General features: G+C 46.7%; 1 protein-coding gene across 2 annotated transcripts in view; it reads left to right on the top strand.

Moving 5' to 3' along the window:
* LOC119397454 (protocadherin Fat 4) overlaps nucleotides 1-24278 on the top strand; it is a 171425-nt gene that overhangs the window by 137883 nt on the left and 9264 nt on the right. For both annotated transcript variants that reach the window (XM_037664897.2, XM_037664890.2), the window contains exons 30-55: nucleotides 62-281; nucleotides 1079-1186; nucleotides 1286-1429; nucleotides 1563-1703; nucleotides 1853-1969; nucleotides 2062-2152; nucleotides 2236-2363; nucleotides 2462-2552; nucleotides 3273-3406; nucleotides 4500-4622; nucleotides 5476-5659; nucleotides 8699-8817; nucleotides 9530-9733; nucleotides 9853-9951; nucleotides 10257-10373; nucleotides 12488-12664; nucleotides 15458-15707; nucleotides 16628-16909; nucleotides 17230-17324; nucleotides 17424-17564; nucleotides 17706-17808; nucleotides 18216-18473; nucleotides 19192-19340; nucleotides 20219-20390; nucleotides 21081-21218; nucleotides 22702-22883. In XM_037664897.2, coding sequence (XP_037520825.2) covers nucleotides 62-281; nucleotides 1079-1186; nucleotides 1286-1429; nucleotides 1563-1703; nucleotides 1853-1969; nucleotides 2062-2152; nucleotides 2236-2363; nucleotides 2462-2552; nucleotides 3273-3406; nucleotides 4500-4622; nucleotides 5476-5659; nucleotides 8699-8817; nucleotides 9530-9733; nucleotides 9853-9951; nucleotides 10257-10373; nucleotides 12488-12664; nucleotides 15458-15707; nucleotides 16628-16909; nucleotides 17230-17324; nucleotides 17424-17564; nucleotides 17706-17808; nucleotides 18216-18473; nucleotides 19192-19340; nucleotides 20219-20390; nucleotides 21081-21218; nucleotides 22702-22883 — 3967 coding nt within the window. The remainder of the gene's footprint in view (nucleotides 1-61; nucleotides 282-1078; nucleotides 1187-1285; nucleotides 1430-1562; nucleotides 1704-1852; nucleotides 1970-2061; nucleotides 2153-2235; nucleotides 2364-2461; nucleotides 2553-3272; nucleotides 3407-4499; nucleotides 4623-5475; nucleotides 5660-8698; nucleotides 8818-9529; nucleotides 9734-9852; nucleotides 9952-10256; nucleotides 10374-12487; nucleotides 12665-15457; nucleotides 15708-16627; nucleotides 16910-17229; nucleotides 17325-17423; nucleotides 17565-17705; nucleotides 17809-18215; nucleotides 18474-19191; nucleotides 19341-20218; nucleotides 20391-21080; nucleotides 21219-22701; nucleotides 22884-24278) is intronic.

Genomic DNA, 24278 nt, shown 5'->3' with positions numbered 1-24278 from the left:
AACAGAGGGACTCAGTTCTATTCCCCGACAAAATAAGCAACATAAAACGGCATCCATGCAGCGCCGTGGAGATGCGGGTGGAGGTGTACAAGGACTCGGTGGACGAACCGACACCGGCCTTCTCGGCAGTCCAGTACACGGTGGACTCGGCGTCCGTCATTGAGGCCGGCTCGACCGTTCTCGAGGCTCGAGCCACGGTGCCCAACGGCAGCCCCGTGTGGTACAACATCACTGGAGACGACGGCTCACACGTGCGCCGATTCTCAATCAACCATGACTCCGTGAGTTGCAGCGCACCTTCGTATCGTTCTTTCTTTTTTTTTTCTTTTTTCACGGGAACGAGGTCGCGGCCACGCCTAGCCGTATATCAGCCAGGGCTCGCACTCATCGCTTGCTCTGTGGACAGCAGTAACGCTTCAACTTCCACACGGTAGGATTACTAAAAAAGGTAGATTAACCACTATACGCCCCCCGCCATCATAGCGCTCAGCTGCGCTTTCGTTGCGTACTCTGAGAAAGACTGACGTGAGCACCTGCCCAGGGCTTGAGCACGTCCTTAAACGGCACTGCAAGTCAACTCGCACCTGAGTTCGTCTCAGAGTCCGACTAAATTAGAGTGATCGTTTCCCCGTTTCCAAGCTAAGTTAATGTAACGTGAATCCTCAGTAGTCCAACAAAAACTGTTTTGCCGCGAGGGCGCGTTACAAATGCGGAGCACGCATAGCCGTTGTCAAATGTGATCCGCTGGACTGCTAGACAAACAACAAGCGGTTTGTTTAGCAAACGGTTTGATAACGCACGTCCCGTCGTCTTTTAAGTCCCGTCTTTCCAGCGCTATGGCGTCATTTGTAGCAAAGAACCAACTAGCCCTAAAGTCTGCACTCCTTAACAATCGGTTTGACAACTCTACAACTTTCTGCTGAAGAAACAAAGTTGTGTGATTTCTATAGCTTGGCGGTGTTATGGCATTGATGTTCCTCCACGTCATTAACTATTCCTGGAAATCGGTTTTCGCTACGCTGGAAACCGGGAAGTTCGTAGCTTACAAACCTTTACGCATTTTTTTTTTCTCGTGCAGGGAAGAATTGTTACAACTACGCGACTTGATGCGGAGAAGCAATCCGTCTACCACTTCATGGTGGTGGCCCTCAACAGGAACGACCCACAGCACCAAGCTGAAGCTGGCGTACGTATTTTACCCTTCATATTCATAAGCCGCAGCCGTCATGTATACGCGTGTCGGTAATAAAATTGTAATTGCCTGTTTTTTGTTTTCTTTTTCTAGGTTGTTGTTCGCTTGACCGACAAAAACGTCAGGTGTCCCAAGTTCCCGTTCACGGAGTACTTCGCCTCCATTCAAGAAAACTCACCTCCTGACACTATCGTGCTTCCTAACCTCATCGCTGAAGATGTTGAAAAGTTTGGCAAGGTAGGTATCAAGGACGTTTTACGCAATTTTATCTGTACCAGCCTCATTTTCTAGCCATAACGCAAGACCTCCGAAAGTGATTTTTATACGCTGCATCTTATTGTTTGCTGATTGTTTTTCGCTCCTCCCTTAGATATCGTATCAAATCACGGAAGACAACTCCGATGACAACTTCATGCTGGACACGAAGCAAAACCTTATTTCTTTGAGAGTGAAGAAACCCCTGGACCGGGATAGCATGCCGATTATTCTTCAAGGCGTCTACACGCTAACGGTAAGTCAAAAAGTGCGCATTCTTATGAGTGGGAAATGTTGAAGAGTTGTTGATGGACAAATATTGGCAAGATACTTTTTTTTTATTTCTCACGCTTAAGTTGAGCAGAGGAACGATTCTAGCAGTATTTTGTACAACTTGCAATACAGGTCACCGCCAGCAACTACAAATGCTCAGGAAGTAGCCGAGTCAAGGTCTTTGTGGAAGACGTAAACGACAACAGCCCCGTGTTCGAACAAAACGACTACGTCGTTGAGCTGGAAGAGGTGGGTGCAGATTGAATGACTCTAGCTGTAACGATTAGCGATCGTTTGTATAGCCTGGGAGCTAACCCACTGTTCGTACTGCTCGTCTTCAGAATACGCCACCTGGTCAGACTGTCACTCATCTCAGCGCCGCTGATCGTGATGGCTTGGATCTGGGAAAGATTCGATACTATATTATAGAAGGTGCGTTGCCACTCGTCTTAAAAGTTTAACAGATCAATCATTCAGTGTCGTTGTTCCCGAGTGACTTTTTTTTCTCCCCGCAGGAAACGAAGGGGAAGATTTCAGCATGGACGAGACCACCGGCATCATATCGGTCAGAATAATTCCGGACCGTGAAAAGACGCCCGATTTCATGCTGAAGGTCCTAGCCGTCGATTCCGCGAACAACACGGTACGTCGGAGCACATCGTACGAGAACGTGTCGAGCGATACTCGACTGCGAGTGTGGATGTAGCTGAAAACGACACGCGTATATTTCTTCCCCTGTAGGGCCGTGCGAGTGTTCACATTGTCATCAAGGACACGAACGATTGGACTCCCACATTCCTCAACGACACCTTCTACCTGAATGTCACGGAAGGTAAGAATGCAGGACCATTCAGGAATATTTATAGTCTAACCGTCTTCTCGGGCACATTTGTTCGAGCCTGCAGTTGTAAGGTAGCATAAAATACCAAATACCGCACTGAGGTGCGTTCGGCGAATAAAGCCAAGTTACTTCTGCAAAAGTCGATTACACAAGCAGGTACGATGTTTCTTTTTTTTTTTCCCCCGGTGCCTACTGACATACGCTAAAATATAATTGTAAAGCATGTACCGAATAATGCGACAGCTAGATAGAAACAAAGAAAATGGCGTAGTGACAAGTTCCTATAGCTCAGCCATATGGTATCCAGATCGGAATGTTACGGTTCCAAAAGCCCGTACTCTTGAATCGATAATATACACTGACAAGTCCTATAAGTGGGAGTTGAGGCCAGCTATAGCCGCAGTCCGTCGTGCGCCTCAACATCGGCTCCTTTCTCGGCCGCCCTTTCGCTGCTCGACAGTATTATGTGAACTCGTCTCCACACAGCCGGCGCCGAGTGGTAACCGTATTTGCATACGCATAAACTAGTCAAGTTCACGTACCTCTCTAACGCAAAAAACTAAACTGCGACCAACCGGAGTAGCTGCCTTGTGTATAAAACAGCACAAAGGTAACGCTCGACAGTGAAACTCGACGCGGTTGCAACGCGAGTTTCAGATGTTCTTACCTCGGTGCATAATCGAGACGCGCATCACCGTGCGACTCTTGCAGGACCGCCGAGCGTTGGTGCCTATGTCCAGCTGCCTGTCGCCGACTACGACGACGGAATCAACAGACAAGTAGAGCTGTACATCGTGGATGGCAACAACGAGAACCAGTTCAGACTTGGCGTAAACGAAAACGGGGTACGCTCAGAGGCAGTTGCTAAATCTCTCCCATTCATTCTTGCTCTTTTTGTTTTTTTTAAAGGAAACCCCGAGAGGGTGTTCATACGATGCGTCGTCCCCACCTTTTTGCGCACAATGTTACGGTAAAATTAGAAAAAAAAATAATTCACGTCATCTCACTTTACATATAAGCTCCTATTTAAATATGATCAATGTGCAAAACAAGGAACTCTTCCAAAATCAGCTTTGGAAGATCGACTCTTTCGGGTAGTTTTAGATATTCATCGTGCTGATTGATCTTTTGAGAAAATAAATCACCGTCCACCGCTCTTGTGAATGTGGCTATAGTAGAGGTGTATCAATTCGTCTGGGTTCCTACGCATCTAACCACCATTATTATTGCCCCTACTAAGGCACTATGGTACAAATACACAGGCGTGTATTTGTACCGCATGCGTGCCCCATATATGTACTTCTACAAATACATATAGTCTATACTACAGATGCGCGTATGTGTATTCGCACTACAGTGTCAAAGCCGCTGACGAGAGATGGTCGGGGTTTTTTTTTTTTTTCAGTATGTTACAAGCGCAGGCCAGCTTCAGTAAATGTGTGACAAACCAGTGACTGACCTAAAATTCGCTCACTAACTTGGAATTATTTGTTTGACTTACCGCTATTAAACAAAGTCGGTGGAGCTTGAGACACGCCCACTTCGTAGTAGCCCTGCTGCTAACGCCACTATGAAGGCGTTCGTCCTCGAACCTTGCCAGAACACTCTTTTGAGTTCATTTTTCTTTTTAATCTTGAAAATTAGGCGCAACCTGGTACACTTTCATGCACACACGCAACTACTCACGACCACACCCCACAAACAGCGCTGTTTGTGGGGTGTGGTCGTGAGTAGTTGCGTGTGTGAATGTGCGTGTGAGTGAGGGAGTGCCAGGTTGCGCCTAATTTTCAAGGTGACATATTACAAGCTAGCCTAACAGCAAGTTCTAATAAGGTGTATTTTGAGTTCCACCTATAGCTGTTTATCGCTTGCTGCGCGAGGCAGCCTTTTCGTGAAAATGCCAACTCGCATGTCAGTATACTGTGCCTCATCGTGCAGGCGGTACTCAGAGTGGTATCGGAACTTGACCGAGACAAGTACAAGGTTCCGGACGCTGCTTTGCACTTGGTCATTGTGGCAGCCAGGGACATGGGAACTCCCTCCAGGACCGGTTCCACCACTGTAAGTATAAATGACACAAGTTGCCCGAGAAAGCGCTTCGCTTTCCGTCACGCACGCCTATAGAAGGTACTACCTGCGTACTACGCACAGTTGGCAGATAAAATGTTATATGGAATAGTTTTGTCGTTGCTACTTCGGCGAGTTCCGGCGTGAAACGTCGGCATTCCTTTGTTCGTTCAAGACGGTTCGCGACAACCGTAAGCTATTTAGCGCTCGAGATGAGGTGACGTCACGAGCTACAAGCTCAAGAATCTAATCACGTAGTCGAAACGCTCATTACACCTTCTTTAAGAACAGTCTTTGTGGTTGTAGACTAGCATGACTATGTATAGTTGTAGTATGTGGCCTTACATTAACATAAATGACTGCGCAAGTGTAAGTACGTGCTACGTGTATAGACGAGAAACAGAGATAGGACCGAGTGCAGAGTACCAATCGATTTCAACAAACACTGCGCGCAATGATACAGTGTAGTACGCACACAGAAGCTAATTAAAATTCACTCACACAAACACGTCGAAGTCACATCCATCGAGTTGCAGCGGGCTTAACTCCGAGATATAGAGCAATGTTAAAGTGTCGTTCATTTAGGCACCATGTCAATAAAGTGAGAGGCTTCCATGAATTGCCTTGTGTCTTTGTTATTAGTTTTTTCGCATAATCTTAGCTCCAGAAAATGCGGCTTGCATTCGGAAGCTCGCGCTTGCATAAAAATGCGCGTTGCGATGCGTGACTTCAAACAGTTGCTTGCATACAGTGCATGCAAACAGTGACTTGCATTCAGCAGTCGACTGCGAAAGCAAGCACGCTTCGTTCGCCGTGTTCTAACTGTAGGCTCATTTCTGTCGCCCAGGTTGCAGTTTTCATCCAGGATGTCAACGACAGCCCTCCGCAGTTCGAGAAGGAGGCCTACTACGAGTTCGTTTCCGAGAGTGCGTCCGTGGGCACTGTCATCGACACCGTCAAAGCTACAGATCCTGACTCACCGATGAACACCAACATGACCTACTCATTTGCTCGGGGCACCAGCAAACGAGGTACGTTAAAACTGCGCGACCGCACTTGTGTTCGAACTAGTGCGTGTGTCGATGCGTCTCAGCACATTTGCGATTTTTACGGCATCAACTGTAGCATAGACGCATGCGTACAGCTGCTTACTGTGCTTCATAAAATGACAAAATCCGCATTGGTGCGTTCCCTCAGGCTATACCACGCAGAGATAGGTATGCATACACTGATTTTCAACCGAGAGTGCGCACATATTCGTGCGCTCTGCTCTTCTAAGTATGCTCTGCTGTCGGCGTACATTATTTGAAGCTGGAATGACTCTGCAATATCTGCTTGCTGGGAGTTGATACCTGTATAATATCGGTGCACTTAGCTATTGTACCCTTCAGTACTTTGTCTTCGTGTGCGTCAGTATGCTTTAGCGCTAGACTAAATAATTATGCAAAGCAGTCGCAGTCCAGGTCACAAGAGCAGCGACCGGGGGAACGGTTGCGATTAGTTGGTCTGGGTCATGCGTGGTGCCATATCTCTCTGATCTCCTGAAAAAAAAAAACATTTCACCGTTTGCACTACTTCTTGAGTTGTACATGTTTTACTTAACCGGAGGGTGCTATCGCGTAAACCGCATATTTCGCGCTAGTCGAGTTGGTAAGGTTAACGTTAGCATAAATGCATACTAACAGTCCCAACATTCTGAGACGTCACGCGATGTATAACGATTGAGAACGTCGCGATTCTCATGGCAATAATAAAAGCGTCCAGTTTCTTTCACCTCTGCGATGTTGCAATCTGGTTGTCGGCTTCCACAGTTCGTGCGCCGACACATCTTGGAACGGATGCGGGCGGTATAATCCCGCATCAGCCTGCTACGGGGTTGTTGGATCGAGGTAAAAGAAAGAAGGTAGAAATAAGTATTAAAAACGAAAAAAAAAAACGCGACATGACACGACTACGCGGTTTTCCGTCGGCGCCGCGACGCGCGCGGTTTATCCGTCGTTCGATCGGAGCAACGCAGAAGCGATAACATCGCGGTTTCGATTTTCCTTCGTTCTGTGCGCGCCCTGTTGACTGTAAATCCGTACAAAGCAGCTTGGTAGACCTTCTTTCTTTTTCTTCCAGCTTTTGCGCTTCGTCGCACGGCCTCAAAATTGTTTATGTACCCTTATCGCTTTCCTTTCGCGGTTTCTCCACTTGGACGGTTTCTTTTTTTCGCGCGATAAGTCCGCAGCCACCGAGGAGAGGCTCGGGAGAAGTTCGAACGAAATATAATGACAGAGGGAACGGGGACCGGCACCGCACGCACTCAGGCGAGTCGAGCGAAAAAAAAAAAAAAAAACACAGTGCGGCAGGACAACGTCGGTGATGAGAAGTCGTCATTTCCAAAGAAGGCGCGCGGTATCTTCGCTGCCTGTTGGCCCACACCGGGCCGTTATTTTGGCTCTCTATATATATCCTGCCGCTGTAGTCATTTCGTCCGGGTCATCGCACATGGACGACGTATAAGCCACAAAAATACACGTATGTCAGGTTTCTCTCTCTCTCTCTCTCTCTCTTTTTATGTAGTATAAAAGTCAGTTTCGCCGCAAGGGCGAAGCAATGAATGCAATAGCAACAAATTCGAGCAGGTTCGAATCCCCGGTCGCGTGCTGCTGAAAAATTTTCTTCTGGACTATTTTTCTTTGTGGGTTTTATGTGTAACGGCACGGCGACGGCAAATACCCGCCGAGAGTGTCCATATAATTGCTATCGCGATAAAAGTTAGCTATCGATCGCTTCCGCTCAAATGGGTTTTTGCTTCTTAGCGGCCGGTCAAGTTGAGGCCGAAAGCTTGCACTCCACGCTTTACGCAGATAATATTGTTGCCATGCTGATTAAAATAGATACCGTTTTCATTAAACGATAAGCTGTTACATGACAAAATGTGCTGTACTCGTGAAGTGAATCGTAGTCCTGCAACGTGACCTCGCAAATTCAAGTCTATGTAACTGCAAAACCTTGACCGCTTTTCGGCAGTTGTTTTACATGAAGCAGTTTTATTTTTTATTTTCTTCTAGCAAGGAATAACTCACGCAACTCTACAGCTTCTAAGCAAACGCTGGCTCAAGTAGAACCCGACGTATTTACTTATCGCCGGAATCCGACTGAACCTGCTTTATGAGTTATGCGTCGGTACATCTATACTTAAAGGAGTATACTGACACGATTTTGAGACATCGCAAAAGGGACATTTTTCGTGTCCTCGGTATGCAGCGTCAACGCTGTCCACACACCGGAGTCGGAGAACACGTATAAAATATTTTAATTTGACTTTGAAGTTTCCGTCGCTGAGCATCTGCAAGTGTTTTTCTTTACTTCTTTACGCTTACGGTGCCGATCAAGCGGATTATTTTTTACGCTTTCAATTGCCAGAAGCGTTCAAGCGGAGCGTGAACATTTCAGGTATTTTCGGTAAAGCAGATTACCCTATAAGTGTTCGCGTGAAGCTATCATAAAGCAGTTATAAACATATGAGTGTGCATCACAAGATGTTTGCAAGTGTACAGCGTCCGGTAAAACTAAGAGAAGCTAAGATCTTCACTTGGTGGAAAACAAAATTTTCATTCCATTGATTGAGTGTTTTGACGTGGGTTGGCGAAATCGTTTGTGTGTATATTTGTTTGTATGTTGTTTTTACAAGAATGTGTAGTTCATAACGGCACCAAAAAAAAATTGAGAGAGTAAAAATCTCGTTTTTGATATCTGTGAGAATATGGAAATTTCACGTTATCAAAGACGGTACAAAAGTGTCTCAAAATTGCACATCTTCGAAGTAGCGAGGCCGTGTAGTCATCAGTGGCTCCATGCCGCGTTATACTGGTACCTGCTAAGCATTATAATCTAACAAGCGTTGACCGCACCACAGACACCGTGGGGTCCTTTTTTTTTTTCTGCGAGAGTCTTCATTGTCTAAAAGCAATAACAAATATGAAATATGACACGGTGCCAAACGGTGCTGTGAACAGTTCTGTACACTGAAAGCCTGCTTCTTGCGTACCTATAGTAACCTCCCTCTATACTGTTTTCCGCAGTGCCCTTCATGATTGACCCCGTTCTGGGAACTGTGAACATCACCCGAGCGCTCGACATTTCGGAGAGCCAAGAGTACTCACTGACCGTGGAAGCAAATGACGGCCTCTGGAAAGCGGCGGTAAGAAGTGCTTTCTCATTTTTCGCTTCTAGGAGAATCATCCGTCCAATACTCATTTTCGTTTTCTTTATGCGTACTGGCTGTATCTACATAATCGTTTAGTGAAGCGTTTCGATAAGTTCTCCGTAAGCTGTGTCAGGACATTTCATGCGGCCGCGTTCACAACGTTAACAAATGAAAGCATCATTCTTCCTGTGGCTATTACTGATTGGCCAAGGAAGACATTTTGGCTCTCCAACGGCGAAAACGCGCGAGCCTATGTCAAAATTGCGAAAATGTGCCCGCGTTTGTTCTATACCCTGCAATACTTCCAACCGAAACAACGTGGAGAGCGCTGGGACAGCGACTGTTGTCACGCCGACGCTCTTAAGCGAGCTTGTCACCGAAGTATGCGTCAAGTAAGCTAGTGCTCGAAGATTGAACAGAAACTGCGGCGCAAAGTGTTTGATTCCGATAGTGCTTACTAGTGTAAGTGCTGAAGCGCAATCGTGTCGTCTGCCCACTGTCGATCCACCTTCAACGCAGCGTCCATCTAAGCACGGAAATAGTTGTGAATCAGAAGGTTTTTGTTTCTTTCTTTCCTAGCTGAGTCTTTTCTGACCCGACAAGTAAGCACCACTGTCAAGAAATGAAATCAGACGCCGTGCGGAAACGCCGGTCGGGATCACGAGCAGTCCGAGTAATCAGTACTTTCCTTTTTGTAATCAATCAGGCTCCCATGAAGATCTACGTCAGCGAAGCCGAGGAGCGCGATCCGAGGTTTGACCAGCTGCACTACAAGTTCAAGGTTCTCGAGAACATCCCCGGTGCCATCGTGGGCCAAGTTGAACTCCAGACGAGGACCATTCGCGCCAACAGCCAGATGCGTTACAGCATTATCAACACTGAAGTGCGGCCCTTCTTCAACATCACCAAGGTAACCGACTTCGCTATCGCTGTCTCTCTTTCTTTAGTATACCTATAGCCGCTCGTAGCGAAGCGGTATGCGGAAAGATGTCGCTAACGGTAACTCATCCTCCGCGATTCCCACTGCAGGATGGAGAGATATTCACGAAGGTCGGTCTGGATCGTGAGAAGAGAAGCAAGTACACGTTTACGGTCATGTTGGAAGAGAAGCGACCGACGACCAAAGTGGTGAGTGCAGTTTATACGCGACAGATTATCAGAACGTTATCGTCATTATATGCGACATCCGTTGTACACGTTCTCCGCCTATGTATGTATCACAGAAAAATTGTGTTATTACGCTAGTTGGTTCAAGCTATGGTGTCATTACTCAATTTTTTTTCAACCTGCTGTGCTTTAACCTCGAAGTTCTTGTTTTCATGGTAAGGAGAGGGGAGGGGGGGGGGGGGCAAAACGAGACATTTTAACTTTGCTGCCATGAATACCCGAAACAAAACCGCGCTATTGTAACACGTTACTTCTCGTATTTTCAGAGCGTCAGCGAAGTGTCCGTAGAGGTCGTCGACGTCAACGACGAAGTACCGACCTTCATGCAGTCTTACCAAGGAACCATCAGGGAAAACTCACCTCCGGGCACTTTAGTCACAGTGGTAAGAACTCATCATCGTTCGAATTCGCCAAGCTCCTCAATCGTAAGAATTGCTTGCGCGTTTGCGATCATCTACACTTATGTTTGCGACGACGGTTCGCGGGCGCCTGTTATAAAAAAATTACACCATCTCCTACTCAAGGGAACCATGAGGGAATGCGAAGCAGCATTGGGGGCGCACACCAACTTTCCGTTACGTTCACTCGGCGTTTCGGTTAGTGTCTGAGGTTTGTATTTAGTGTTTGTGTTATCATTACGTTCTGTTTGTGCGTTGTTTTCCGTTAGCGCCGAGTGAACGAGTGGCGCCGACGTTGACGTTACAACTCATCTGAACGGGAGCGAAGCGAGAATGACGGAAGCCGACCGAGCGCCCGCGCGTATATACACAAGAAATGGGGGAGGGAGAGGACAGAGTGGGTTACAGGCTGCATTTGGCTGCGGCGCGGCTGCATCACGTGGAAGGAGAGGCTGCGCCGCGGCTGCAGCGCGGGGGAGGAGAGGAGAGAAGAAGACCGAACACCTGCGTAAAGGAGGAGAGTGGGAGAGAGAGTAGGCGCATGTGCAGGGCAGCGCGGACGCCCCCACCGACGACAGACACAGCCCCGAGCAAAAGCTGCTTCGCATCTAAAAGCACTCCTTCGTACGAAGTGCTTTGTGAATTGGTCCCACGTTTACGTTTTTTTCCCTTCTAAACTATTGTTCGCCGATGTATGACATGCTAGAAGCCAACTCTTCGTAGCGATTTCACTAAGTAAACAAGCGGATGTTATTATCGTGGCTGCCTTGCAACTCGAGTAGTTGAAATAAATGCAAAATAGCCAGTTCGAGTCATGAAGCGCAGGGAAAATCTCCTTTGTATGCGCGTGAAAAGCTGCCTTTTTGTCTCGCGAATGAAAGCTACTGATATTATATACAAATAGACTTAAAATACATTGTCATGTTCTGCAGCTTCTGTCATAATGTATTCCTTTCTTTTGTAATCAATTTCCGCAGAACGTAGCATATTATTTCTCTCTACCCCAAAGTATTCACAAAAGTTCATTTTTACAAGCTCTTGAAAAAAAAAATTGCAGCTCTTGAGAAAGTATTATTTCCTTTGATTGTCTAAATATATATATCCGTAACAATATTATATGCACTTACTTATTGGCAACTTGCACAGAAGTGCGATTCTAATGATTGCGGACCATTAGAGCAATCGACGTTCCCTCTTATATCAAAGAGTGTTTAGGTGACTGAGAAAGAGCACTCGAATTCGTCCGTTCGTCATACGTTGTTTGGGCCATGGCGCTACGCAACGTTAAAATTATAACTCACGCGGGACTTTCTAAACCACTGCACTACAGCCGTTTCGCTGAAGTCAGCAGGTAATGCTTTCAGAGTGAAACCGTCCTCGCAGATAGAGAAGTTCCCAAATTAATAGTGTCGTAAGATCCGTTTTGTACATACCTGTGGGAAGCTGAAAATGTACACGGGACACAACGAAGAATCCTACTCCACTATAATGTGAGAATCATCATGCAAACTATTCGACGAATGCTCCCTATTGGATGCAGCGTCGCCTCGCGCCACCTCGCGGAGGGCTCGCTAAGCGGCATTTTCAGCCGCGGTCTTCGAGATCGCCCAGGCGCACCTTTGCTGGTGCGCCGTTGCGACCTCGCACACAACGCTGCAGCAAATGCTGTCTGCCAACGTAGCACTCAGATCACAACTTTCGTTGCGTGCAGCAAGAAACTGGGTGTAACACGGGCCAGAGTACACACGTTTAGGGAGAAACCCACATGATCACGTGGGAGTCTTCCTTATACGTCCAGGAAACTACAGCTCTTAACTCACAGTAACAGTGTTCGAGTGAATGAAAGAGTGCACAGAATATGTAGCTCTCTTTTTATTTGTGTGCAGTGGGGTGCGCCGATAACGGTAGACACTTCAGCAAAGTTCATAGCTTAGCTAGTCGATACGAATGCATTGCTACAAACTGCGCTTGTTTGTTTCGTGTGTCGAGCAACATGCAGCCGTGAAGTTAGGTGATCTCGGAATGATGTGAAGATAAAATGTTTGCCCAGATTATGTGCTCTGAGACACTGTCCCGTTTTTCCTTGTTGTTCTCGACAGAACCCGACTATCATGGCCGTCGACAACGACAGTGGCAACAACTCCGTGGTTCACTACTCTCTCGGCGGCTCGGGAAGTGACCTGTTCACTATCCTCGACTCGGGTGTGGTTATCTTCAGCGGTGGGAACCCAGTCACCGCCCTGGACCGTGAACTGGCCGATCGCTACGAGCTTTTGGTGGGTACCTTTCAATCGTTTGTCTGCACCATGTGTTAAAATTTGACGCGTAAAAGCCTCGCGTCACTCGCAAAAGAGAAGTGGCGGAGGAGGAGTTATCAGTGATAACTAATGGCTGAACACGTTAGACGAAGGCGGAAGATAAGTGTTTGTATTTACAAGCTAGACAAGAGGAAGCTTTGAGACGCCACAGTGCACCGATATTAGTAGCGAAGGCCCCCCATGCATCATTTAGAAAAATTACATACCGTATTTTCTCGCGTATAACCGCCCAACAATTTTAAAATTTGGAGCTAAAGTCAAAACAAAACGCAAATTTCGGTTTGCAAAGGTGGCTTCAAGGCAGCGCTTGTCAGCTATGCAAAAAAGCTAACTTCGCAAAAATACGAGGGGATCATTTTTGGAAACTTTTCCGCGAATCGTTGTTGAGGGTGCGGATTATACGCGAGAAAATGTGGCATAACGAGAAGAGACAGTAGGGTGGCCATCTTTGGCGACTTCCCACGAGCTACTGGAACAAATGGTGCCATTTAAGGAAGGGCTCGCGCAGCGATTGTCATTTCGAACCGTCGATGCAGATTTTTAATCTAACCTGCCAATGGAATCTCCTTGGTGCACCTTAAAGTTGTAGTATACAGTATTGAGTGAAAATACACTCCCCCTTTTCACACAAATTAACAGCGGGGTATAATTTTAAATTTGCTTTATAGACTAAGCCTGAGCATACTAAGGAGTCGTCGACGTATTTTTTTTTTTTTTCTCCATCTTGCAGAGATGGCTTATCCGACTTTGGTCACTAACGCTGAGCTCGCTCAGCATACGTTTCGACGTAAACGAACCGATATTGTTGAACACTTTCCGACTCGGATAACCACGCAATGAGTTAAAAATGTCTTCGCGCTCGGAAGACTACATAAAATAACCTTAAAAGCTACGCGAAAGTTGGGATAGCACGAACGGATGTATTTCACCGATGAAGCTCACAAACGCGAATGTCAAACTGCGTCATCCGAAAACAGTTACTCTAGCTGGTGTGCCCAAGATTCAGATATGTTTAAAATGCACGTGATTCCAAAAAAGACACGCACATAACACGAAAGTGGAACTTTACAGCGTCGTGTCCTGCGTTCTTTTGGTTCTGGTCCTCTTAGCGTTACTTAAATATGTCCGAATCCTTCAAGCTGCGATCTATTCATTCAAACGCTCCTCCCGAGCCTGATGTGACCATGTTTCATGAGCGCGCCACTCCTTCTTCAAGAATGGCGGCAGCGCAGGGCTTTCTGCCTTCGTCATGCTGAAATTAACCTCTCAGGTGCAATTTTATAGCCTAAAAACTGCCAGCAACAAAGTCTATATGACCATCCCACTCGCGTAAGAATAGATGGAATCATCTGCTACGTTGCAATACAGCAGTTGCGCCTCCGTCGAGGTGGGGCTCTGGGACTTTATGGGAGAGTGAAAACGAGCGCCGAGAGAGGTCGGCCGGCGAACACGTCGCGAAAATGCCGCCATTTCCCGCTTTTTTTTTTTAATCATTCGCTGCTTCAAGCTACATATAAGCAAGACCGGGTTTGGTAACCCTCTACAAGGATCTTCTGTAGAGGCACGGCCGGGCTAGACTGCACGCGCGCGCTCGCTAGCCCGGCCGTGGTAGAGGTTACCTCTAAAACACAATTTGCTTTTTGACAAACGCGACACAGCACTAACGTTGTGAGCGCGCCGTATACCTTCTAGATGAAGAGGGAAAAAAGGCTTTACGTAGAGCATCGGCGTTCTCCAAAATTTTTCAGGAGTGATGGAGGCGTCATAGAACTCATTCAAAAGCACGCTGTTAGCCCAGTTGGTGCACGACGGTAAATGAGGAGATTCATACAGGAAACAAACACACAAAAAATACTTTCTATATGTGTACTTTCCTTTTTGTGGCCGTTCCTTTGGGCGCAAGAATCTAGTTAGCTTTCTCTCAGAGTTTACCAGAAATACATCTCAGGGTAACGTGGGAGTCTCTCAACGTATCGAGGAGTCGGGGGCGCGTAAGTGCGCGCTTTTCATAGTGATTGAGTTAAGGGAGCCAAAGCGTCACTGTTGCTCTGGGACATTTTTTTTTTTTCAAATTTTGATAGTTTAAAGTGTTTTCTACCTTCCTTCTTTTACACTGCGTCATATTGCTGATCGTGCTATGTGATAGAAAACATGGCAATAGGCACACTGTCTGTGCTACACTAAGACGACATCAAATTTTCCAAGCGATTTTCCTCGTGCCATCATATGCGTGCGCGGTGTTCTCCATTAGGGGGGGGGACAAGATTCAAGGCACCCCCCCCCCCTATGATCGAGTCCGAAAGAAAATAAGCTTCGCAATGGATGCAAAAAATGAAAATGAAGCGATGACGTGCTTTTTACAACGGTCTGCCTTCGGTCCCCCACTTTCCGGTGGTAAAGGCGTGAAGTAAGCTGGTCTTAAAATTCAATATCAGAGGTTCTTGACCACCGTTACCGTCAAAAAACCTGTGTGGAATGACGGGGCAGGTCCGACTAAGTAAAGGTGTGTGGCAGACACGGCGCCAGCTCCCCCCTTCGATTATCAAGACCCCCCCCCCCCATGCTTTCCATGCACTGATCGTAGGATAGAAAAGGCTTACCGATGCGCATGCACATGACGACCGTATGCCTATAAGTGTGTCTTCCGGTGCATCATTAATCTGCCAACATTTTTTTTCTTTATCTTCTTGCTCTTCTTTGAGTGCTTTGGCGTGTGGCGTCAGCTAATGTGGCGGCGGCGATGTGGCTCAGGTGACCGCCCGAGACCTGGGCAACCTCTCTTCGACCACGTACCTGACCATCAAGGTGGAGGACGAGAACGACAACGCGCCCACGTTCCAGCACGGACCTTTGCGCGTACTGCTGCCGGAGACAGCGCGGCCGGGTGCCCGCGTCGCCCAGGTGTCCGCCATCGACGCTGACGAGAAGGGGCCCAACTCCAAGGTCGAGTACTCCATCGTGTCCGGCGCCCGGGGCAACGTGCGCATCGACCGTCAGACAGGTGCGTCTCTTGAGCTGTACACGCTGGGTGCTCGAAATGTCGCGCTTTGTCCGAGTTGAATGTGCCCCGTTGAGTGTAAGCCACGGGTCAGTACTGCAAGCCACGTATACGTTTGCGCGCAATGAAGCCAAACTTTCAAGAGCAACGTGTGATAAGCAAAAAAAAGAACTAGGTAAACGTTGTGTGACACCCTAAAAGCTAGCTGTACAGACTCATTACGGACCATATGTTTAACTTTCCGAGAATTCTCGTCGTTATTCTCCGGCTTGTGTATCTTTTGTTGCTTTCTTTTCGTACTCTGCAAACAAAACGTTTAGAAGAGTAGAAAAACAAAAGTTCCGAGCAAAAACTGACAAGAGGTGAGAGCACTTGTACAAGACCGGCGCTGATGAATTTCGTTTAGCCCAGCTTTCATTAGTGGACGCAAATTTGGAAGCCCGAATATTTGCCGACTTCATACAAATCAAGCTGCGATTAATGAAGCTGCGATTTCCACATTGCGCTGAGTTCTGACTGTTCGCATCAATGCGCCCATATGCACAGCCTATGACAGCACTTCGATCTCAGCAGATGTTGTTCCTTATCTGCAAATTAGAGTACATTCATAAACACGTTGCAATGACAGGCTTCTCGGTCTTTCAGTTCAGGTGTCGTTATACGATAAGTGCATAAATGTGAACAAATATGGTCATCGAACCAATATTTACTAATGTGAGTCGACTGAGAGTTCCGTCTTATGGAATTCAATGATGCGGAACTTTTAATTACATGTAGTCACACCTAAAACATGTGCATTGCTTTGAATGGAGAGACTCGTTGAAAACGGCCTCGGCACAGGCCTCTATGTCAAGAACCGCTCTGCTAAGGAAGCTCGTGTTGGAAAAGAATACAGGTGAACCATAACGTGCGCTCGTTCGCAGGCGAGATCTTCGTGGTGGGCGCACTGAAGCCCGAGACGGTGTACTTGCTCAATGTATCCGCCTCTGACGGCCGTGGCCTGGCCAACCTGATAGTGGTGAACATCACTGTGCTGGACGTCAACGACCACAAGCCTACCTTCGTGAAACCCGAATACAGCTTCACCATTGTCGAGGGCAACTACAAGGATCAGCGCGCCAGGCTTGGTGTGCTCCGGGCAGTCGACGAGGACCGCGGAAAGAACGGAGCCGTCGACTACGCCATCGTTGCCAGGAAAGACCAGAGTACGTGCCACGTGTACACATCTCCGCTGTAATGGCAGCAGTGCATGCTTTGGTCTGTACCACTCTGTACCGCATGAGTACAACTCTGTCACGCAGCATTTTGTCGCGCGGGCATAAAATACCGTCGCTATTCGATTATGCGGCCAGTATTATATACGGCCGCACCGTGAATAAAGTGGAAGCATGCGCAAATTTTGCGAAAGTACGTTAACTTCAGCGTGTCGTGCAATTACAACGTAATGCGACCTTCGCTCAGTAAGGGTACACAATTCTTAACACGTGTGTTTAATTGTTTTCGCTATATTCATTGTTTCTCGCAGATCTTCCGTTCCACGTAGATGTGCATACAGGAGAACTATTTGCCACTGGTATACTAGACAGGGAGACCAAGTTCAAGTACTATTTCCATGTCCTTGTAAGTAAAACTTACTTATCTGTTTTTCCATTTTAGGTCTCTCTTTACTGACATTAGAACCATGCCAACAAAAGTCATACTTTTTTTTTCTGAATTCAGGCTTTGGACAACGGGGACCCTCCTCAAAACTCGACAGTGAACATTACTGTGACTGTTGAAGACGCCAATGACGAGAAACCAAGGTTCTTCACTGATCCGTACTTGGCTCAAATTCCAGAGAACCTCGACCCTGGCCAAAAGGTGCGACACTGACTACCATTTTTGTTTCTATTTCTGTTGTTGTTGTTTTTTTCTGGTTCCAATTCTATAGCGTCAAAGCATCGTGTTCTGTTTTCGTAAATCGTGTATGAATTGTTTCATTGTTTTTTTTTCACATTTTAGGTTACCCAGATCCGCGCCTTCGACCCTGACACTGGTGAAAATGGCCTTGTGTTCTACAAGCTTGGAGGTGGACACGACAACAAATTCTACATTGACAGCAAAGGTCTGTATAATACGTTCCGTCTCCCGGCTAGATAGCCCTGGCAGTGAGGGCAAATCACCTAAGAATGCGTAGAGACAACTCATCAAAAATGTACCGTAATGAAGAACTAGCCCTGAGAACTACTACTGATCATTAATTCTTAATCGACTTCTATTACACTGTGAGATGTATTAAGAGACTTTGAAATGTACTAAAGTTATGTTGACATTGTTTACGCTAACAGCTACTTCCGGCATATCATCAAGCAGATATGTGGAGGCGCATCAGCGTCTACAGTCATCGTGAAACGGGTTTCGCGGGAACTTTAGCCATAAATAGCTGCGGTCCAAATCGCGCCACAGAGTACAAAAAAAAAAGCCGCTCTCTATAAGTTTATGCTAACCATGCGTTTTTTGTCCCCCTAACAGACGGCACCGTATGGACATTGAGCAAGCTGGACTTTGAGAAGCAGGAGTTCTACAACATGACCGTGATTGCGTACGACCAGGGCAAGCCCAGCATGAGCGCCATGGCCAAACTGTGGGTCACGGTGACCGATCGAAACGACGTAGTGCCAGAGTTCCCCAAATCTGTCTACACTCTCGAGGTGGCCGAAAACACACGTGTCGGTGACGTCGTCTACACCCTGGACGCTGGACCCGGCAACTTCCTTTACACACTAGACAGTAAGTTCATCGCTCATAACTGTTGACGCCTTTATTTGTGTTAATTTTCTTTCGGGACATGCCGTATACCTTTATTAATCTCATCGCGCAGCTTTCAAAAGCCGAATATGACTGTGCAGTTGTAACTAGCGTAACTTTGCGAGACATTTGCTCGTAGAACCAATCATATGAATGGTGTCTCTATTGTGAGGTTCCATAAAACCCTTTTCTGGGGCAAAGCAGGCTCACTTCGGCACTGTAACAAATCATAGAGTCGCTAACATCGATATCGTCGTTCTCACAGACGTCATATAGATAATGACGGTCGGTGATTCTCCAGCGCCGCGGTTTTCACATCGTTTTCGCCTCATACTTAGTACACGACACGAAACTCACAATCTGCATTTACGCTGCGGATGTTTCCTGAACTCGACTGGCATATAATTACGCGCAGCTATTGTCTGATTGTTGAATCGACAACGCGTACCTTGCGGATGCGCTGAAAGCGTTCCGTTTCGCGTTTCAACGATGTAGCTCACGCGCACTGTTTTTGTTTTTTTTTTTTCTGCATATTCAAACACTGAATTTTTCACCATCAGAAGGATGGCCATTACTGGGGACCGTAAACATTGCTCTCGAAGGCACGTGCTATCCGCGTTCAGCGTTGCCCGTGCCAATTGTTTGCCACGGTGTATGAGCTCATGCGTTAAACTTGCTGCCGATATTTTCGTTGTTTCAGATCCCAACGAGGTAGATACGTTCTCGGTGGAACCTAACACGGGAGAAATTCGACTGGCGAAGGCACTGGACAGCATCCATCAAAGCCACTACCGACTCGTCGTGTCGGCCACCGACGACGGAGACCCGCCCAAATCTGACCACGCCGAGGTGAGCGCGCGTGCATATACCGTCGGCAGCAGCTGGGACCCTCTGCATGCAGCTTAAGCTTGCAGTAATTGGGCGATCAGAGAGTTTTGTATGTGGATTAGGTTTGCACAAAGCCTCGCGAGTTGTTTTACCAGACACTTGCGTACCAGACTACAGGGCTTACCGGGGCTTTGTTATGCCAGACTAAAAACAACTTCACTAGGCCGACGCCTCGGGGGGCTTTCTCTGCTTTCGAAAGAGACTTTTCTTCTTTTTTTTTCACGTTTTGAAGCGGCGTTTTTAAATTTCCGTCTCTTTATAAGAAACGGAGAGCGTGTGTCTAAGTGTCTGATATCTCACTGTTGCACTAACTGAAGCTTAAGTGGATAGTGACATTATAAACAATTTTTGACGCGCTGCGCAAGCAGAAAGAAGTAACAGGGGACGAATTCATAAAACTTCTCTTTCGTAAGTGCGTTTTTCCATTGGTCATTCGGCTTCGCTAATGATATGTCCCGCATCGTGATTGGCTGAAATATTCCCTTACGAACATTTTTACCGTAAGACGTTTTTTGTGAATACAAGCCCGGGAAGACAGAAAAGAGCGCAACTAGTCTGCAGGGTAGTTTTGCTACACTACAAACAAGTCTTGGCGTTTCTCTTTATTGTTCTACGTAGGCACTTAGTCGCACAGCATTTGCATACAGACGGCGCGCCATACGCCTGTTTGCTCCTTAGGTACTTGTATCTTGAAAATGGAAAGAACAAATGCGAATTGAGATCTATCCGTGCTCTGAAGCAACGGCTCCAACACGCCCTACCTTACAACTCTATACTTTTAGCCTATGCAAATACTTAACGAGGTTATAACTACAACAATAATTTCCTTCTCATTTCAGGTCAACATCATCATCGGTAGCGGACAGGGAGTGCGCTTGTTCCCACTTCGAATGTACGAGGTGCTCGTGTTCGAAAATCAGTTGGCGCCACAGGTCATCCTTGATCTGAACGCAACGGAAGAAATCGCTCACAGGCCCGTTCAGTATGCGATAGTTGGCAACAATTACAACGGTAAGTTTTTGTCTCTAATGCACTGAGGCGCACGAATTCGGAAATCTCTTTTTTTTTTTTTCGCTATCTGTGAGCGTTAGCCTCTATCTGTGAGCTATCTGTGAGCCCGTATGTCCTCGCTATCGACTTACTTTTCATCACGATTTCGTTGGAGGATGCTCCTAGGAAACATTCTCGAGTACCGAAGACTTCTGAATGCGCACAAGCACTCGTATGTATAAAGAAAGAAATGTGGCTCATAATATTTGCGTAATAACGCCTACTTGGGTTAGCCCCACCATCAATTAATTAATAACCAAATATGTAGTACTCTAGCCAACGAATGTTCTTCTCAGTTTTTGAAATCGGGGCAGTAATTGCAGCAGCACCTCAGTAATATAGAGTGAAGTGCGGTTGCCTTCCATTTCGTCAATTAAAGTGTCTTGTGGCGTTAGGCCTTGGAGTTGGGGAATCATGTGCAGTGACCATTTTCTACATTTGTGCAGCGAGCAAAACGATTCAGCTCGCACGAAAATGTATTCCTTAAACTCACAAGGGTGGCATGTGAGGAGTGACATTGCAGAAGTGTACTTGCTAAGTAGTATTGCTAGAGATCGCAAAAGCTCACGAAAGGGTGCACTATTACTATAACAAGAAGCACAACAGCGCCTAGGTTACGCGGTCAATACGTGGTCATCTCTATCGCCACAGGACTCTTTGCTATCGAGCCCGACACAGGCCGACTGTCGGTGACCTCTAGCCTGGACAGAGAAGCAATACCCAAGTATGTGGTCAAAGTGCGTGCCATGAACAAGAAGCGAGTGGGCCGAGCGGTGCGAGAAAGCGCGGGTAAGTGTCGTTTTCTCATTCAATATTGTAAGTTTTCATTTTGCGGCGATTGCGCGAGATATGATCGCAATAAGAATCAAACTTGCAAAACAATGATAATAATAATCATAAGGGACAAGGTTTGTTTTTTCCTGCGTACTTGAAGTTTACAACTATTTTACTGTGTGTCTATGAGATCAAGAAACCTTTTAGAGAAAAATATCGTAAGTTGCCAAGTAAAGAAAATGGGCGAAAGCACCAGTCAACGAAATCGCCAGGAGAGACGTAGTTTGGCAGGCACGCACTGCTGGTCGTAATGGAGAACCTTCACAGTACTGCCCGATACAGCACAGTGCAGAGTCTCTCCGCTCATAAAGTGGTCAAAGCGGGGACAGCGCCGCCAGTGCGGTATACACACGCCGTAGAGCCGCAGGACTGGTCAATACAACTGCAAACGGCCAGTATGCGCACACCTTTAGGGTGCGCTAAAAGAACGCATTTTTTTTATCCCCATACCTTAAACTTCAGCAATGCGCACTTAGCACTTAGCACGACCACCCCATTTTACAGTCAAACAAACAAGGCTTAAATAAAGGCTTGTGGGAGAACATACGCATTGTATCCAGAGTTCACCTGGCCATTTCTGTCGAGCGCTGTTGTTCTTCAGACATGCACACAACGGTAGTGTCGAAAAAGCAGCGGCGCTTATGGCTTGCGGAATGCAAGTTCGCGTTCACAATTGTTTACCTGCTAATTAGAGGTGAACATAAGAATCAACTCTACGTCGAGCGCACTTATCCAAATACACGAGAAAGGGGAATTCGTGGAAGACAGCTAGACAATTACTCAGTTTGATTATCCTTTTTGACATTTGAAGACACAAAATAAGATCTAACCTCCACAGCAAATCCTTGATTTAAAGAAAACGCGGAAAGACCTCAGTTCGCGCAAGTATACGTGTTTTGAAGTGCACGCTAGAGCGAATCAAGGTCCAGCGTAAAATACATGTCCGAGATTAGATTGGTTTAGAGATGCGCACGTTTAAGATGTGCGAACGCTACGTTTTGTACAGTACACATGCTCAGAACGTGAAAACAGAACCGTCATGCGTACACGCAGGTGGTATGTGTGTCCGGCGTCTCGAATTTCTCGCCAGCGATAGTTTAGCGACGTATGCCGCCGTTTCGCCTAAAGCGCTCCTAGCAGGCTCTCGTTTCAAAACAATAAGAAATTGTTAGTGTGAATAATACAAGTGACAGATTTTATTTTAGCTGCAAATGAGAATAATGTGATACATTAGCGTGGGCATTTTGCGTTTTCGTGTCACTGTCGACGAAGAACTAACACGATTTATCTTCACCAACCCGAGCATATAAGAACGTGTGTCGGCGCTAGACAGACAACGTTGAAGGGATATCACCTAATTATACTATATATAGTTCGTACAGACATCATTTTGCGTAATGGTTCGATAAGTCGTTCACTTGCCGCCTGGCGTTTGCAGCGGCCAAGAAGGGCAAGAAGTCCGAGGAGGAATCGGCGCATGTCGCTTTCGACGAGGCCCTCGTCGTGGTAAACGTGGGTGACGAAAACGACAACTCGCCCGTGTTCGACCACCAGGGCAAACCCATCGTGGCCGCCGTGCCTCTCGAGGCTTCCTTCGGCTATCAAGTCACCAAGTTACACGTGAGTGATTTTTTCTTTCTTCCTTTCGCGCACGTTATTCTGCCGCATCATATAGAGCAGGAACAGGTCCCGGCTTGTGTCAACGTATTTTTTGCGCTACCTGCTCTATGATGCATTCTTACGAACTCGCCCAGATTTCCGTTCTCGTAAGCATTATTCTGCCGCATATGTGCCTTTTTTTTTAGATGTGGCCGGGATGTCCTTCTTCCGTAAAAAAAAATGCAATAGTGTCTTATTGAACTTATCGTCCGAGAGCCAATGCCCGTCTGTCTGTCTGAGCTCTTTTAGTGTCCCTTCCCAAGTGTCTATCGCTTGTTGGCCAAGCCATAACAGATGTCAAGTGAATGTTCGCTGTATACGAGCTTGAGAAGCACACCTCGATCAGTTCACTGGGTCTTTAGGTTTCGGGCACCAAGCTTATGGTAATGGAAGTTCTATAGGGCCACCCCACCTCGTCCCACGTTTAATCAAGCACCTCTCTGTCTCTACCGGTCCAGTGAACGTTGCTTTTTCTTTCTTTCTTTTTTTATTTTTTGAAGAAAGAGGATCCGCGTGCTAAGGTCTCACATGAGTGTGTATGAGTAAGTTATAGGTTTAAATGAGTGGCAATTAATGCCGCTCTTAGTGATGCACGTGCGTTATATGAGACAACAACATAACCGGTGAAGAACGTATAAATCAGCGCCAGAACAGATTATACCTGGGGCGCGTATTTTATTGTTACCGGGAGAGTCGCAGGCAGACGGAAACGTAAATATACCGAAATTTGTCCAGCTGCGCACTTGCATAGGCGAGTGTTTCCCTGATCTGCAAATATTTCATTTATAGCTCATCGCCGTTCTTCGAGGAGCACATTTATAAATAATCTCAATATCACTTTTTTAGTTTTGTTTTCAAGTACCGCGCTTGTCTCGCTTACGATCGATACCACGCTTCTATAACGTAGGCTCAGCAATTATGGATATTTCCATTGAGCGAGCAGGGATACCCGGAAATACACCGATCACACTATCACTCTAGAAAGGTGAGCTCGTGAGAGCGACTTCGGCGACGTTCCACAAGGTTATGTTAGGCCACTGAATGAAGTCCATTAGAGAGTTCAAAGAGCGGGCATCCCGCTTATGGAAGCTTTACCGTCCTTTCAAGGCGGCAGTAAAACGTTAGTGCAATAAGCACGGTGCTACGATTAGTATATAGAACGTTTCATATGCATTCGAGTGCCCTTGTGGCTCGCACTTTTGATATACTGCGCCAGAAACTCCACATTAGTATATCCGTCTTTAATCTTCCCGTCGTCTTCGGTCTGTCTTTACCGCCTAAGACGAGGCCTCAGTTGGCTCAATTTTCCCCTTATTGGCGCATCCTTCTCACGCGCACTCTTTGTACCGTCTCCCG

This window comes from Rhipicephalus sanguineus, chromosome 1 (genome assembly GCF_013339695.2).
Source record: "Rhipicephalus sanguineus isolate Rsan-2018 chromosome 1, BIME_Rsan_1.4, whole genome shotgun sequence".
NCBI lineage: Eukaryota > Metazoa > Arthropoda > Arachnida > Ixodida > Ixodidae > Rhipicephalus > Rhipicephalus sanguineus.
The sequence above is the reverse complement of the archived record's forward strand: the minus strand, read 5'-3'. Positions and strand labels throughout refer to the sequence as shown.